The following is a 16,819-nucleotide window of genomic DNA, read 5'->3' as shown; positions in this document are numbered from 1 at the left end:
ATGGGATATCTTGCAAACTCACTTTGAAGGAACCACTAAGGTGAAAAGTTTAAGGAAAGACATGTTAGCTTCAAGATTTGAAAATCTAAAGATGGAAAGCTATGAGTCAATATCTGATTTTAGTTCCAAGTTAAGTTCTTTAGCTCAGGAAGCATTGACTCTTGGGAAAAAATATAAAGACAAGAAATTGGTGAAAAAAATTCTAAGATGTCTGCCTACAAGGTTCATGGCGTACAAGACTGCTTTGAGTGTGTCTCATAACACGGAAAATCTTAATTTTGGAGAAGTTGTTGGTATGCTTCAAGCTCATGAGATGGAACTGGAAGGTGCGAATAAACAAGACATTTTTGCTCTTGAAAGAGAGAATCACGAAGTAGAAGAAGAAGATTCGATTGGTTTGCTGGCCCAAAAATTTAGTCGAGTGCTGAAAGAAGAAGAACAAAAACTAGGTCAGAGGAGATTCAGCTCGATCAAAAATAATCCAGAGAAAGGTGAAGCTGTCAAGAAGACATACATGCAATGTCATGAGTGCAGAGGATATATACACTAGAATAATTGTCCTACAATCAAAAGGAGAGAAATTAAATGTTTTATGTGCAAAGGTATTGGACAGACTCAGCTAGAATGTGGTAATGATCGGAAACTTAGAAAAGAAAAATCTAAACTGAGAGTTGAAGATGATTTTAAGGAAGATAATGATAATGGAATAGAACTAAATAAGCTTGGTGCATTATTGGGAGTCACTACATTTCCTGAAGGAGAGGAGGTTTTAGAATCTGAATCTAAAGGAGAACAAGTAGATGAATTTACATAATGTTACAAGGAGGTGCGTGAAACACTGATTAAGTTTGGAAAGGAAAATCAGACCTTATTAAAAGAGAAGCGTTGTCTTGATGAACTTATTAAGTCACTGCAGATTGAATTGAGGGAGATAAAGAAAATCAGTCAAGAAAGTGTAACATTAATGAAGGACAAGCAGACAGTCTCTAATAGAACAGGAAAATCTAACAGAGGTTTTGGATATACTGGAAAAGAAGGATTTCAAACAAGGCATATCAAGTTTGTAGCTGAAGGTGTTTCTCTACCAAATGAATGCAAATCTGGTAGTAATACAACCAAACATATTGGTTGTTATTTTTGTGGGAAGAACGGGCACATAAAAGTATATTGCTACAGATTCAAAGAAAGAGTAAGTAGACTCAAACATCAAGGAAAATTTATGTGGAATGGATTTCATAATCAAATATGGGTAAAGAAGTCTGATCTGTATGAGATGGCATCAAGTATGTGTAAGAGAAAGGAACATCAGATTATTGATGATGAGAGTTCACGTCATATGACAGAAACCTGGAGCAATCTACAAAGTTTTAAGAAAAGAGAAGGAATCATTGGAATCATTCTCAAGCAAAAGAAGAAACCTGAAACTGACTCTGAAACTGCAACAGAACGTGAATGTGTAGAAAATCCTAATTCTGCATCAGAGAATGCAATTGCAACAGAGACTGCAACTGTAATTGCTACAAAGAATGCAACTGCAGCGGAAACTGCAGCTAAGACTGAAACTGTTATTGAACCTGCAACTACAACAGAACCTGCAACAGAAGATTGCAGCAAGGTAGAGAATGTCAACTACACAATTTTGTATAAGAAATGGCTTAAACTAGCTGAGGAGAATTCAGTGCTGACAAGGAAGGAATTCAAGTTAGAGGCTAAGGTTGCAGAAATACAAAAATATGTTGTTGAGAAAGAAGAAGAAACATTACAAGTCAGAATACAACTTGAAGAAACTCAAAAGAATTTGAGAATGCTCAATAATGGCACAAAACAGTTGGATCATATTCTGAACATTGGCAAAACTGATCGATATGGTCTTGGATTTAAAGGAAATCTTTCAAAATCAGATCCATTGTTTTTCTCTGCTGGTTATTAGAGAGAGTTACATCCATGGGGGAGAAGATATAAGAAGAGAAAATATTGTCTGCATTATCAAAGTCAAAGCCCAGAAAATAAAAAAAAAGTAAGAATTGTTAAAAAAGTTCTTTAATACTGGAAAGGAAACAGTAAGTGTATCAACCTATGAAGATGTTTTTAACTTGTGTGTGCTCACAAGCAGGGAGAGAAGAAGATGGTTTTTATGTTCAGTTCTTTGCTGGAATTATATTGTGCTTGAGAGACACACAAAGTTAAAAAGGGAGAGTCTATGACATAATACAACAAAGTGATGCGGATGTAAAACAAAGAATGACATTTTCATCTGAGCATTAAGTATGTGTTTTGGTTCTAAAACTCAATGGTGTTATGAAGATTGAGTTTTAGATGCTGCAGAGATATTTACTTAGAGATTAAGGGAGAATTTGGAGATCATCAAAGTAGTAGTTGAAGCTTATGTTGTGTGAAGCTTGGATTGTAAAATTCAATAAGAAAGGGAGAGATTGTTGATGTATTCTTAACTGAGTTTTACAACAAGATGAAAAGAAAAAGAAAAAGACATTTATGAAAGGCATAGATGAAGATGAAGATGTTGATGCAGTCGTTGCACTAGTTCAGAGTAATACAAGAAGTAGTTAAACGAAGCATATAACGTGGAGCTGAAATAAGGTAAGCAGCTAAGGTGATTAATATTCAAACCATGAAGATTATGAAGACTAGAAGCTTGGAGAAGAGTCTAGAAGCATGAAGATATTCCTTTTTAGTAGAAAAGGAAACATGAAGAAGACTTTCCTATTCCATAAAAGAAAAGGAAATTTGCAAAGAGATTTGACAATTCCTATTAGGATTAGAATAGGAATTTAAGCTTGTATGGCCACAACCTATTGTGTATAAATAGGGGGCTAAGCCTTTGTAGAGGTTAGCACAAAAGAGCAATAGAATTCTTAGACATTAAGGTTATGTAGTTTCTTGTAGGAAAGCATAACGCTTAAGGGGATTAAGGAGTTTGTCTTGAGAGGTTCTTAGATTGTGTATAGATCTATGAACATGAGATATTAAATAATTGATTGAGTGAAACTTGTAAGTTTACTAAACTGTTTGTCTAATAAAAAAGTTTTATTTTGAAGAACCCCTATTATAGTTTGTGACTCAGTTTTGTATCTCAGTTTCCATACATATCTATATCTCTTCCGTTTTCAGAATTAACTATAATTATAACCTATAGTGATTGGTATTCGAGTTCCAATAAGTACATTATATCAAATTTAGCGACAGAGTTTATTACTCTCATATTTGGAACTATTTTTTTGTTTCTCACAAGTCATGCACAACAAGCTACAAAAAGACAAAGAGATCGAGCGTGTGGACATAAACGATCATCGACGACAACAACAACAAAATAATATATATAAAAAACCCTTATTTACTTATAAAAATAAAATAAGAAGACCTTGGGAGTATATAAATCTGGACCACCCTTTCACGTCCATTGCATAATCACAACCTCAGTTTCATAAGCAAAAGAAAGAAAAAGGCAATGGAAGAGTCACGATCGTACAGAAGGCAGAGGAAGAAGCAGACGAAGAAGTTAACAGGTCGTGGTTCAGGATCTCGATCTTGGTCGGTCCAGATGAAGATGAGGAAGCTCCGAGTGCTTATACCTGGCGGACGAAGATTGAACCAACCAGATCAGCTTCTATCAAAGACTGCTGATTATATCGTACATTTGAAGTTGAGGATTAAGTTACTTAAAGCCCTTTCTGATATCTACTCACTCTCTTAAACATTTTGATTAGGTCTTTCTAGTTTCGTCGTCGTCTTTCATTTTTGTTTATTCTAAAACCAAATTTTTATCAAAAACTGTACGTAGAAATTTTTAATTACTTTGTTTGTATGTTGGTTTTAGACTTTTACTGGGCCTATGTTGGCAAAAGATTATCATATCTGGACCTTTTACAGCCCATGAATTGTCACCTAGATTCTTCTCTCAAAAGTGGTGATGATGACAGGCTTTTTCTTTATTTCACCGATTCCAAGTTCCAATGTTAATTTTTTTAAAATGGACTATTACTAGTTGACATTATACCATGTGATTGATTAATTGGTTACCTCTAAATTCAAAAATATTCATTTTTTTTTGGTTGCTTCTGTTTGTTTAAAACGAGTCCCTAGATACTAGTAGTATTGTGAACTGACACTACTAGTTGTACTATTTAACTCTACTTTACTTGGAGTTATTCTTTTTTTTCAGAAATTAGTGGCAACGAATGATGAACGATTATTATGGACTGATCCCTTTTTTCGTTATTATTTAACGACCTTGTAAACGACCATTGGATAATTAAGTGTGTTAGTATTAGCTACTGAATAAACTCATAAATATTAGCATATTCAGAAGAAATATAAACTCTATTATGTACTTTTCGAAACTGCTAATGCTAAGCACCAGATCCCTGAATCAAGCACTCGGCTCCATACCCCAAAAAAAAAAAAAATGTAACTAGAGACTACTTTGGTTAAAAATAACTTCATAATCAATTTAAGTGATTAATCATTTAATTAAAAGTAATTAATGTAATGACGGTAATACGATGTATAGCTCTCTCTCTCTCTCTCTATGTGACTCTGGTTTTGCCAAAACCTGTTTAGCAATCATTTCAGATTCCATGCTATACCTCTTTGACTCGATTAAGGAATAAAAAAAAAATTGAGGGTTTATGATTAAACAAATCAGAGAGTGTGCTTAAACTTAAATGGTGTGTCTCTCTGTTCTCTTCTTCTTCATTCAAAAACCAAAAAAATGTCTGAGGAGATGATTCATCGTTTCCACGAGAATTTCAATCAAATCTCGCCGTCTTCTTCTCCTGCTCCTTCTCCAATTACCTTGAATCAATCAATCGACTCATCTTCTTCTTCTTCCTCCGGTGGTAATCGAATAAGCCCCATCGTTCTGTTCATCATCGTTCTCTTATCCGTCGTCTTCTTCATCTGCAGCGTTCTACATTTGGTTGTGAGGTATTACTTAAAGAAGAAAAGATCGAGCCTTTCTTCATCGCCGAACGAATCTGATCGAAACCCAGAATTCCCCGACTCCGATACTTACCAAAGACAGCTTCAGCAGCTCTTCCATCTCCACGATTCAGGTCTAGATCAAGCTTTGATCGATGCTCTTCCCGTGTTTCTTTACAAGGAGATCAAAGGTACGAAAGAGCCATTCGATTGTGCTGTGTGTCTCTGTGAATTCTCAGAGGATGATAAGCTTAGATTACTTCCCAATTGTAGCCACGCTTTTCACATAGATTGTATCGATACGTGGCTTCTCTCGAACTCGACTTGTCCGCTTTGTAGAGGCACCCTTTTCTCTTTAGGTCATCAGTTTGAATACCCTGATTTCAATTTCGGGTTTTTCGCCGGAGATGATGGTGGTACTAGGGTTTCTCCGGCTCAGAAACAGGCTGAGAATGAGATTGGGAAGAGAGTGTTTTCAGTTAGGCTTGGCAAGTTTAGGAGCAGTAATGGTGAAGTAGTTGTAGGAGGAGAGACGAGTGGTGGGTGTGTGAGTAGTACTAGTAGCAATGTGAACAGTAATCTTGATAACAGAAGATGTTTCTCAATGGGGTCTTATCAGTACATAGTGGCTGAATCAGATCTGGTTGTGGCTTTGTGTCCTAATAATGAAGGTTTGAAGAATGTGAAAGAAGGAGAGAGTAATAATAGTAATGTGGAAGGGAAGAAGATTAATATGAGAAGTAAAGGTGAGAGCTTCTCTGTGTCAAAGATTTGGCAATGGTCTAATAAGAGATCAAAGTTTGCAAACCCATCAGAAACCAATCTTGTGGGTACTTCTTCTTCTGCTTATGCTTGTTCTGGATCTGGTAGTACAGTTTCTACTGGATTAGCATTGAATGGAAGGAGATTTCAGGGTCCTTGATGAGAAGGGTTTTTAGGTACAGAATCAAAAGGGTAGCGTATTTTCTGCTATTGGATCTAATTGAATCATTGGTTTTGAGTTTTGATTTGAATTCATTTTGGTTAACACGATACTGTAGTGTTTCTTTTGTGTCTTTTATTGCTGAATCTCTCTCTCTCTCTGTTTGTGTGTTGAGAGGAATAAGCTTTTTGTTCTTTGATGATGTTATAGTGGTACTGTTATATGGGATGTTTCTAGTTCTACTCAAATTAAACTATGTTCATAATTCAGAGTCGCAAATTGTGAGAAACCTAATCTGAGTTTGTAAGTTTGTACTTGGAAGTAGATGTGAGATTCTGAGATGATTAACTCTAATTTGCACAACTTTTGATGAGTTTGAAGATTAAATTAGTTCAATACTTTTCAGATAAAAGACGATTATACATGTGGGACAGATATTTAGAAAATTAGAAACTGAAAAAGCGAAGTCAAATTATATTATTTCTCTAGTGGGGTTTTAGAACTTTTTAAGAGTATCCAAAAATGGGATGGAATCATTATTGGTAGGGAAAAATAATGATTACCCCATATTTGTATTATTCTCTAAAAAGAGCAAAGAGAGCATTCGAGTGAGTTAGGTGAGGAACCCTCACAATGATCTCCATAGTTGTTTTGATAATAATTACGTCAAGATGATTAAAGTCACAAGTTGTTTCAAATTCATATACAACAAATCAAATAAACATCTATCTATCCATTTAATATTTGTATAATGATCTTCATAGTTATTTTCATAATAATTAAGTCAGATGATATTTTCATAGTTATTATTTTTGCAATTGCAACTATTTTGATTGCCTCAATTAATAAAAATTCACTATGCAATAAACAGCTATATACCCATTTAATATTTGTATAATGATTTTCATAGTTATCTTCGTAATAATAACGTGAAGATGATATCTTAAGTCGCAAGTTGTCTTCAAAATTCAAATCCAATAAAACAAAAGAACATCCACTATTTGGTAAAATCATATACAACACATGTTCTAATGTTTCTATGTTAGTGTTGGGTAGTTTATATCAGATTATAAGCATTGACTTCAAATAAAACATATGCGATGATCATCAAGCAAGACTTGTAAGATGACTTCTCAAGTCGCAAGTTGTCTTCAAAATTCAAATCCAACAAAACAAAGGAACATCCACTATTTGGTAAAATCATATACAACACATGTTCTAATGTTTCTACACTATTTGGTAAAATCATATACAACACATGTTCTAATGTTTCTATGTAGGTATTGGGTAGTTTCTATCAGATTATTAGCATTGGCTTCAAATAAAAGATATGCGCTAATCATCAAGCAATACTTGTAATATATGCAAATTACCAATATCTGAAATCCAAAACTTTTGTCCTTTGCAAGACCAAGATGTAACTGTAGTAGAGTTACATCATGGGTTATGAATCACCTTTCTTAGACACAAGAGAGTCAAATAGCTTTTTTATCACTTTCCGACACCAAACATCGAAACTTTTGTACAAAAAAAGAACCCCAAAAACCTCAAATCCCAAAGAAATGCTATAAGGTAACTATTTTGAATGCCTAAAATAATAAAAGTTTACTATACAAATAAACAACTATATACTCATTTAATATTTGTATAATAATCTCCATAGTTATCTTCATAATAATTACGTCAAGATAATATATTCATAGTTATTATTTTTGCAGTCGCAACTATTTTGAATGCCTAAAATAATAAAAATTTACTATGCAAATAAACAGCTATATACCCATTTAGTATTTATATAATGATCTCCATAGTTATCTTCATAATATGTGTGTCAAGATGATATTTCAAGTCGCAAGTTGTCTTCAAAATTCATATCCAACAAATCAAAGGAACATAAAATAATATACAACACATGTTCTAATGTTTCTATGTCGGTATTGGATAGTTTCTATCAGATTATTAGAATTTGCTTCAAATCAAAGATATGTGTTGATCTTCAAGCAAGACTTGTAATAAATGCAAACTATCGATATCCAAAATCCAAAACTTTTTTCCTTTGCAAGACCAAGTTGTAACTGTAGTATAGTTACATCATGAGTTATGAATCACTTTTCTCATACACAAGAAAGTCAAACTTAGCTTTCTTGCCACTTTCCGACACCAAACATCAAAACTTTTGTATAAAAAAAGGACCCAAGAACCTCAAATCCCAAACAAAGACTATAAAGTAATTATTTTGAATGCCTAAAATATTAAAAATTTACAATGCAAATCTATATATCCATTTAATATTTGTATAATGATCTCCATAGTTATCTTGAGAATAATTACGTCAAGATGATATCTCCATATTTATTATTTTTGCAATTGAAACTATTTTTGAATGCCTAAAATAATAAATATTCACTATGCAAATAAACAGCTATATACCCATTTAATATTTGTATAATGATTTCCATGTTGGATTTTCTAAACCCAAATCAAGTTCCATTAGTATGATATTGTCCGCTTTGGGCCGATATGGCAAAGCCCGCACGGATTTGTTATTGAGCTCCTTTCCAAAAGATCTCATACTAAGTAGTTTTGGACTTGACTTATTTATTAGAAACTTATTTTCTAGTCTTCCGATGTGGGACGTTAGTTTGTACCCAACAATACTCCCCGTCAAACCAAGGACAACGAACCTTAGGTTTCCTCTTCAGCGAAATCTTGTCACCATTAACTCGGTGCTTTCTTATTCACAAGGTACCCTTCTTATTGTGTCACATTGAGGGGCTTCTCTCACACTAATCATTAAGCCCATACCCACTTTTTAGGTCCATTTATTTCAACCTAGGCTCTGATACCAGTTGTTGGGTTTTCTAAACCTAAGTCAAGTCCCATTAGTATGATATTGTCCGTTTTGGGATGAGATGGCAAAGCCCGCACGGATTTGCGATTGGGCTTCTTCCCAAAAGGTCTCATAATAAGTAGGTTTTAACTTGACTTATATATTAGAAACTTCTTTTCTAATCTTCCGATGTGGGATGTTGGTTTGTATCCAACAATACTCCATAGTTATATAATTATGTCAAGATGATATTTCAAGTCGCAAGTTGTTTTCAAAATTCATATCCAACAAATCAAAGGAACATCTACTCATATATAAGGCCCTAAAGTTTCTGGTAGACAGCCAAAATTCATTATTCATATACTCAGAGCGCATATGCATTTTGCACAAATTCGTTATTTAAGTTACGATGCTGACGAGTTGAGATAAAAACAGATAGCACAAATTCGTTATTTAAGTTACGATGGAATGAATAAGTTGGAGAGTTGTTAAGGAAGAGTGCCTATATATATGGGTTGTTGAGAGTTGTTAGAAGTCTAAGGATTAGCGGTTTACCTTTGCTTGTAAAATTAGGCTATTACGTAGAGGTAAACTAGAGCTTTTGAGTGAGAGACTGTGGTAATGAGCAAGAAAAAAAAACCTTGTTATAAGTTTGTATGTGTGGTCAATGTAGTTGTACATGAAAGTATGAAATTAAAAAAATTATTCTGAGTAAAACCGTTTGTTAAAGAAAGAGTGCAAGTAAACTTACCAACACCAAAAGTTCAACAAATACTCATTGCACATTTTTTAAACCACCAAGAAATCCCAAGAAGCAAAAGCATCTGCATATTAATCATGGAGCAAATGATGAGTTAAGATTGCCGCTGATGCTCACCGTTATTGGATCTTCATTTATTACAAAACATCCCCACATTGTTAACCAACATATCACCATATTCCCCAATGCACCATACCGCCACTCGAATAAGAGTCTCATGGTTATATTCTCAACGAGACCATATTAATTAGGAAGGGTTTATTACGACTGATTGAGGTCTAAACACGATCTAACATTAGAACGTAGCTACCTGTTCCGAATATGTCAAGACTGCTTCGTATAATGCCCTAACAGTATATCCATGAATGATGAAGCTCTGATGAATCATGCATTGCTTATGACAAACTTTCCAGCCTATTAACATGGAATTGGAATAAGGACATTACTTTACGACCGCTACAAAATAAAAAGTGCAGATTACGATTCAGTAGAATATTGATTCAAGTCTGTCTATTGATTCATGGAATAGAATATATTCTTATCTACGTAGTTTATCAGACTTTTGAACAAAATAACAATTTTTGAGTCATAAAGTAGAAATAGATAAGTGTTTTATAAATGAGTCCTAAACAATTCACGACATGCTAATGAATTAAAATTCATTGCCATTTTTGAGTTAAGAAATGTGATGTACATACACAAAGTCTCATTTCCAAACTCAACAATCACTTTCACTATATCATTGACCTCAAATTATATAATTTTTTATTATTATTATATCAAGACTCCCTTTAGTAACTTAAAAAAAAAAGGCATATCTAACAAATTCTCATATATATTCATAAGTAATTAACGCCATTTGATATTTTGTTTTATTTTCAGTGAGTTGTGCAGAGCTATAATTTGTTTCCCTAAAAAAATATTATATATGTGTGGATCAAAATGGATATTTGATGGAATGCAAGTGGTTTTGACTAAAATGAATATCATTGATATCTGAAAATGCGATATATATATATATATATATATATATATATATATTTTAATAAACACCATCAGTAAAGAATTCATTCGAAAATAAAATCATAAAATGAAATTGAGTAACAAAGTTTATTCTATTAGGTAACGTAATTTTCATATCGTATATGACAGATTGTCCGTTTGAGCGAGTCGTACCACTCCGATATATCAAACGTACAGCTAGCCTCGGTCTCCACGGTGACTATTGGTGAAACATAGCAAGTAGAGTTCTAATCAAGAAATATATAAATTTTACAAACTAATGAACTAAAATTAAAATAAATATAATAATAACAGAATTCAAAACTCAAAAATTCAAAATTTATAAAGGGCACTCAAAAAGTTTATGAAGAGTAACCAAACTCACTTAGGTGTACAAATGTGATTGCTCCGTCGGATATGAGAGTTTGTGTTTAGCAATTTCTTAACTCGAAAATGGCAATCCATGAGCGTGTGGTGAATTTTCGAAGACAACATCTATATATATTTTAGTTTCTACTTTATGCCACTGATTTAATAGAATCAATTATTATTCTGAGTTTCGAATTCATTCCGGTTAACACTATACTTTAGTGTTTCTTTGTATATATATTGACGTTGTTAAAAAATAGTAAAATGAATATTTAACATATATTGAAGTATTGAGTTAATGATATTTTTTTTTAGCAATATTGATTCAAACTTTTCTTGTTTGTATGGTCATGCAATATGACAGATGTGTTATTTTAATCTTTTAATATTATTTAAATTTTCATAATTTAAAACTTGTTGTTGAGTTTACATACATCAATAGAAATATTTTAAACAATTCAATACTTTACTATGAAAGGTAAAATTAAACAGTTCAACTAAAAAACCAAATTAAACCATATACAAAATTTTAAAGAGAATTTTTTAGAAATACCCCTTTTGGTGTACCCCTTTTCAAAAATATCTCTTTCATCTATTCATTTTCAAAAATACCTTTTTTTAAATATAAAAAATTATAAAGTTTTATATGGTTCACAAGATACTTCTACGTAATACTACCTTGAGATTCGATCCAAATATTTATAAAGTTATAAAACATTTTAAAAAGTTTTTTACAAGGTTTAAAAAAAAAATTAAACAGTTTTTAAAAAGTATTTATATTGTATTTATAAAATAGAAAAAAAAATACACACATATAAAGGTAATTTGTGTATATATTAATAAGCTTACACACAAATTTAGAAAATTTTCAAAATTTTAGTAGCTTTTTTGGTAAAGTTTGAAAGAGGGGTGTTTTTGAAAAATGGTATTGCAAAAGGGGTGTTTTTGAAATCCCCCAATTTTAAACCATATTCATAATAATAATTAAGTAATAATAGATTTTCAAATCTGAATCATGTGGAAAAATAATAGATTTTTAATAGCTTTATATATGTGATGAGTCTAAACAATTAAAAGATAAAAATCAAACAAAGATGAAAGGAGAATCATAATTTTGAATATGACAAAATATTTCAAATATTTGTATTATTAATTTTGGAACATTATGTAGATATTTTATATAGATAATGTTAGAATTTTGATTATATGGATAATAAATATAATTAATTAATCGTGAATTTTTTTAATATGAATATAAAAATATTGTAATTTTCTTAAAAACGAACATTTATTTTAAATTTGTAATTTCATTCGAAAATACTAATATAGAAATAGATTACATATGAGGGAAAAAAGAAAAAAAGAAGATAATAGAGATTACATATTTTTTATGTATGGAGTTGGTTTCGTAAATCAGATATAAGATTTAGGTTGAGAAGGCCCAACTGAAGTCCGTCTAATGTTCGCCCTATATAAAAGTAAAATAGAAACTAATATCGCCTGGATCCCAAACACGAGGAGGAGATTTTATGGAGACGGCGGAGGAGACGGCGGAGGAGGAGTATTTCCGTTTGCAGAGAGCTTACTGGCTTCAAGTGGCGGAATCCGAAGTAATTCATTCATCTTCTTAATCGTTTGTTTAGAGAATTTATCTATATAATTGTGATTTGTTCACCATCTGTTTCACAAAATTAACCCTAAACCTCTCATTCTAGTTCGTTTCTAGGGTTTTTTTTTTTGGTATGATAGATTGATTTTGCTTATATATAGGGTTTTGATTTAGAGCATGTTGTTGTACCGCCATCTATGATTGGAAGGATAAATGGACTGATAGCCTACGACTGTGAACGTTATTTTGACCATTATCCTCACCGTGTGTTGGTCAAGCATTATGCTAGTGGGGCTTCATCGTTACAATATGTTGAAGGTAACGAAATCTAAGTCTCTTCTGGTTTCCATACTTTGTTTGTGTCCTCTTACTACATGTTACAACATGTTGCTCTGTTATTGTTATACCCACACATTTCTCATTTTTTTTTTTTGTTCTTTCTTCATTCTGTCAGAGAACTAACTTCCATCTCGGGTCCCTAAAGAAATTCAACATGTTACAGAACTTTGTGTCCTCTTACTACATGACTCTGCTTGCACACGATCCACGTTCTTGCCCATCGGGTAAAGATTTTCAAGTTCGAGTCGATGAACGCACCTACGGGAGTTTGGATTTGACAGTCTCCGTTGCTAGACCTAAAGACGAATTAGGTGACTTGTGGTCACTGCATTATTCTTATTTTTTATTATAGTAGTCTAGCATGAGTAATACAAATTCACTTAGCTTGCTGACTAATAAAAATTGTCGCACAGTGACCACCAAGATGCCCTTTATACCTCACTTTCACGGTGGCGCATCCGCTGCTGGTATCTTCATAGGTGATTTGCCTGATTGGCCCTCGGATGATGATTTAAAAGACCAAAACCGATTTTACTTGGTAAGATCCTCTATGTATTAATCACTCACGACACTACATTAATTATGATTTATTGTGCTCATGATCCGTTATGCTAGCAGCAGTGATACTGATATGTTATTAATTGTTGCCTTTGCATGTAGGTGAAGGAAGCAGATTTGCAATATAATAATTGGATTTTGATGTATTTGGAACTTGTAATTTGTGCAGCTGATAGGTCCATCAATCGTGTAAGTTTTGAATCTCAGTTAATGACACACCATGATTGGTCACTGTTTGGTAATTAACACCACACTGTTGTTTTATGCTGCAGTATAGCCATCTGTCCGGGTTGTATATTGTGGAAGTAGTGATAGAAACTACAAATGTGCTGCAGCCGAAGAAGAGGCTCAAGGCCAAATGTGCAATTGTCTACATATCATTTAAGGGCATTCTCAGCTCCGAGCCCCTCAACAAGTTTTTCCAAGTGGTGTGAATCTTAAACGACAAGCTATCGTCAGAAGGGTCATGGACGATACAGGATATTTTACTCTTGTTGGTAAGCTTTGTGGTGGTGAGAAAAAAGAATGAGAAGCCGAATGTTAATCTCTTTGGTGGGGGGTTTAAACCTTTGTTTTTTTAAGAGTATTCAAAAATGGGATGGACCATATAAGTTGCTACTAATACTATGTTCTGTTTGTTGCATTGTCAGACGTTGAGTAATACTCATTATGAGAGTCTAATTACTATAATGATTCGGTGTAGTTTTCAAGATAAGTATTTGCCTAATACTGTATACTTTAATTTAATTTTATTACTTTTAAGTTTTGACTTAAATGAGTACAATATCTATGTAAATTAATGCTTCTTTATACATACCTACTTAAATACATTGTCCAAAAATCGATGATTATTAAATATTACTCTTATTCTGTTTAGCAAAAAAAAAAATATTACTCTTATTTGTAATTTTAAATGATCATTAGTTCATTACTACAAGTCCTAGAGTATCTCACTATCTCTTATATCTTCTCTGAATTACTAGACCGTTTACAAGCCTATTTTACTATTTTATGCACTGTTAGAAAATACAGTATAATTTATTGATGCCTACGTACGCGATCGAATCTGTCAGTTGAAGTAGCTCTTAGGGCATGTTTATGGGGAGATCAGTTTAGAGTGTTCTTAGAGTATAAATATTGTGAAAATAATGTAAGATCAGTAGTTAAGAACTTTTGTTAAAAAGTTAGTTATTGGGAGAACATGTTTAAGATCTTAATATTTAATAATATAATATTCTTATAGAAATTTAAGAATGTTTAATAAATACATAGATTAATGTTTAATAAAAATTTTAAGAATGTTTAATACTATTTAATAATATAATGTTTATTAATATTCTTAAACATATTACAATTATAAAAATTTATAAAATAACATTTTAATTGCAAACTTATAAAACTTTTACTAAAATTCAAAATACAATGCCATATTTTTATGAAACAAAAAAAAACATTGTAAATAAAATTTAAAAAAAAAACAAACAAACATATTACTTAATTAATTAAACAAGACAAACATTTTATTTAATTAATACATAGATTAATGTCCAAATTTATTCCATATATTTTCAACCAATCCGAAAGAGACACGTCACACAAGATCAGGCCCAAGAACAGTTCTAGAATAAGATCAGTGAGCCTGATCTTAAGTCCACTATTCAATTATTTTCATTTTTAAAATGCCTAAGAACACCCCATGTGTTCTCCCTATAAACATGGCCTTATATATTCTCTGAAGTAAAACCAGTCGGACTAATTTTGCGTAAACCTCAACTTGTTTATATACGTACTTCCAAATTCAATTTCATATATTCATTCTTGTCAAAATCCCGTCGATCATTTCTCCCATTTCATTTCACATTTTATCAGTCTTTTTTTTTCCAAAAATTTAACGTCGACATTTGGAGTCGGTGAAACAAAGAAAAAACCTGTCATCATCTCCCAATTTTGAAAGAATGTACTTGACAAATTCATGGGGTTATTAAAGGGGTTATTCGATCCTTGATTTTAATGGATTTAAAAATCCAAGTTAAATCATGTGTTATTCAATCATTGATTTTAAAATTTTTATTAAATTTATGTGTTATTGTTTCTATGAATTCTAAATCCTAGTTAAAATCACCATTTATTCATTATTCAAGATTTGAGTATGGATTTGATTTCATATTGAATTTGGATGGATTTGAAAATATGTTTTACTTATAATATAGAGATTGGAAATCCTTGGTCTTCACCTAGTTATTTGGGTGGATTTGGAAAAAAAAACACCCCCTACGTATAATAGCAAACCATACAGAATTACTATAATAGCAAACATATTTTTTCTTTCTGCATTATCGTAATATTATAAACGTAATATTAAACCAACGATAATGAAACGTAATAGCATACAGATCATGAAACGTAATATTAAACGTAATATTAAACGTAATATTTCTGCATTATCGTAATAGCAAACCAACGACAAAAAGATCATGAAACACCTAGTAAAAATAATTCAACCTATAAGACCAGACATAACAATACCGAAAGAAAAGAAATTCTTTTTTGCTAATGAAAGCCCACTTAACCCACCAAACACCGTACAAAAAGTAATTAAATTTTCTACGTATAGGTTGTGATAAGATTTAGTTTAGAATATATAGTAACCAGATTGAAAGAAGATTGAAGAAACTAAAAAGACTAATCAAAATGTTTGAGAGAGTGAGTAGATTTCAGAAAAGGCTTTTAGAAACTTAATTCTCAATTCCAAATGAACGATATAATCAGCAGTCTTTTATAAGAAGCTGATCCGGTTGGTTCAATCTTCGTCCGCCAGGTATAAGCACTCGGAGCTTCCTCACCTTCATCTGGACCGACCCGGATCCGGCTACTGACCCACGACCCGTTAACTTTTTCGTTTGCTTCTCCCTCTCCTTTATGTACGATCGCGACGTTTCCATATCCTTTATTTATTTATTTGCTTATGAAACTGAGTTGTGATTACTGATTATGCAATGAACGTGAAAGGTGGTCCATATTTAAATACTCCCAAGGCTTCTTATTCTATTCTGAAATTTAAATAAGGTTTTTATATGCACCAACTCACTAGCTTATAGTTTTAGTCAAGTACTAAATCTTATTGTTTGAGCACCAAACTAAAAACACAAGAGAGAAAAAAAAACACACACACACACTCATGAGTGAATGACCTTTTGTGTATGGAGATCAATTCAATTTTATAAAACATATATTAATAAATGTATCCAAGGAAATCTAGAACAAGCTAGTGACATTAGACTCCACTCGAATATTAATGGTTGATGTTGATGATTGACACGAAAGTGCGTTTGCTTTTGCTGTGTTTATCAGAGACAGAAGTGTTAATTACAAAGGGACTATAAGTTTATAACATTGGGTTTTGGCCTAATCCACGTGGCTGATGTGATCAAATCTTTTTGCGCCCATGTGGGTTCCATCTAGCCTTAGGCCTCGTTGTATCTACAAACCTTT

General features: G+C 32.3%; 2 protein-coding genes and 1 pseudogene across 3 annotated transcripts; all 3 read left to right on the top strand.

Moving 5' to 3' along the window:
* Nucleotides 1-3,406: 3,406 nt before the first annotated feature.
* LOC147946723 (uncharacterized) lies at nt 3,407-3,877 on the top strand (the record flags this gene model as incomplete). The annotated part of the gene is made up of 1 exon (XM_087507224.1): nt 3,407-3,877. A coding segment is annotated over one exon (306 nt), but the record flags the coding sequence as incomplete, so codon positions are not given.
* Nucleotides 3,878-4,508: 631 nt separating this feature from the next.
* Nucleotides 4,509-6,125, top strand: LOC104776517 (RING-H2 finger protein ATL47 pseudogene; annotated as a pseudogene). Its single transcript, XR_015591033.1, has one exon. The product of XR_015591033.1 is annotated as an RING-H2 finger protein ATL47 pseudogene (transcript).
* Nucleotides 6,126-12,272: 6,147 nt separating this feature from the next.
* On the top strand, nt 12,273-14,102 carry LOC104776516 (UPF0725 protein At1g23960). Its single transcript, XM_010500606.2, is given in 8 exon segments — nt 12,273-12,431; nt 12,592-12,719; nt 12,721-12,748; nt 12,885-13,080; nt 13,183-13,307; nt 13,430-13,516; nt 13,600-13,717; nt 13,720-14,102. Coding segments are annotated over 8 exon segments (900 nt in total). The 5' UTR covers nt 12,273-12,350; the 3' UTR covers nt 13,857-14,102.
* The last annotated feature ends 2,717 nt before the right edge of the window (nt 14,103-16,819 follow it).

Source organism: Camelina sativa, chromosome 3 (genome assembly GCF_030686135.1).
Source record: "Camelina sativa cultivar CO46 ecotype springtype chromosome 3, ASM3068613v1".
Lineage (NCBI taxonomy): Eukaryota > Viridiplantae > Streptophyta > Magnoliopsida > Brassicales > Brassicaceae > Camelina > Camelina sativa.
This window is presented reverse-complemented; position numbering and strand designations above follow the sequence as displayed.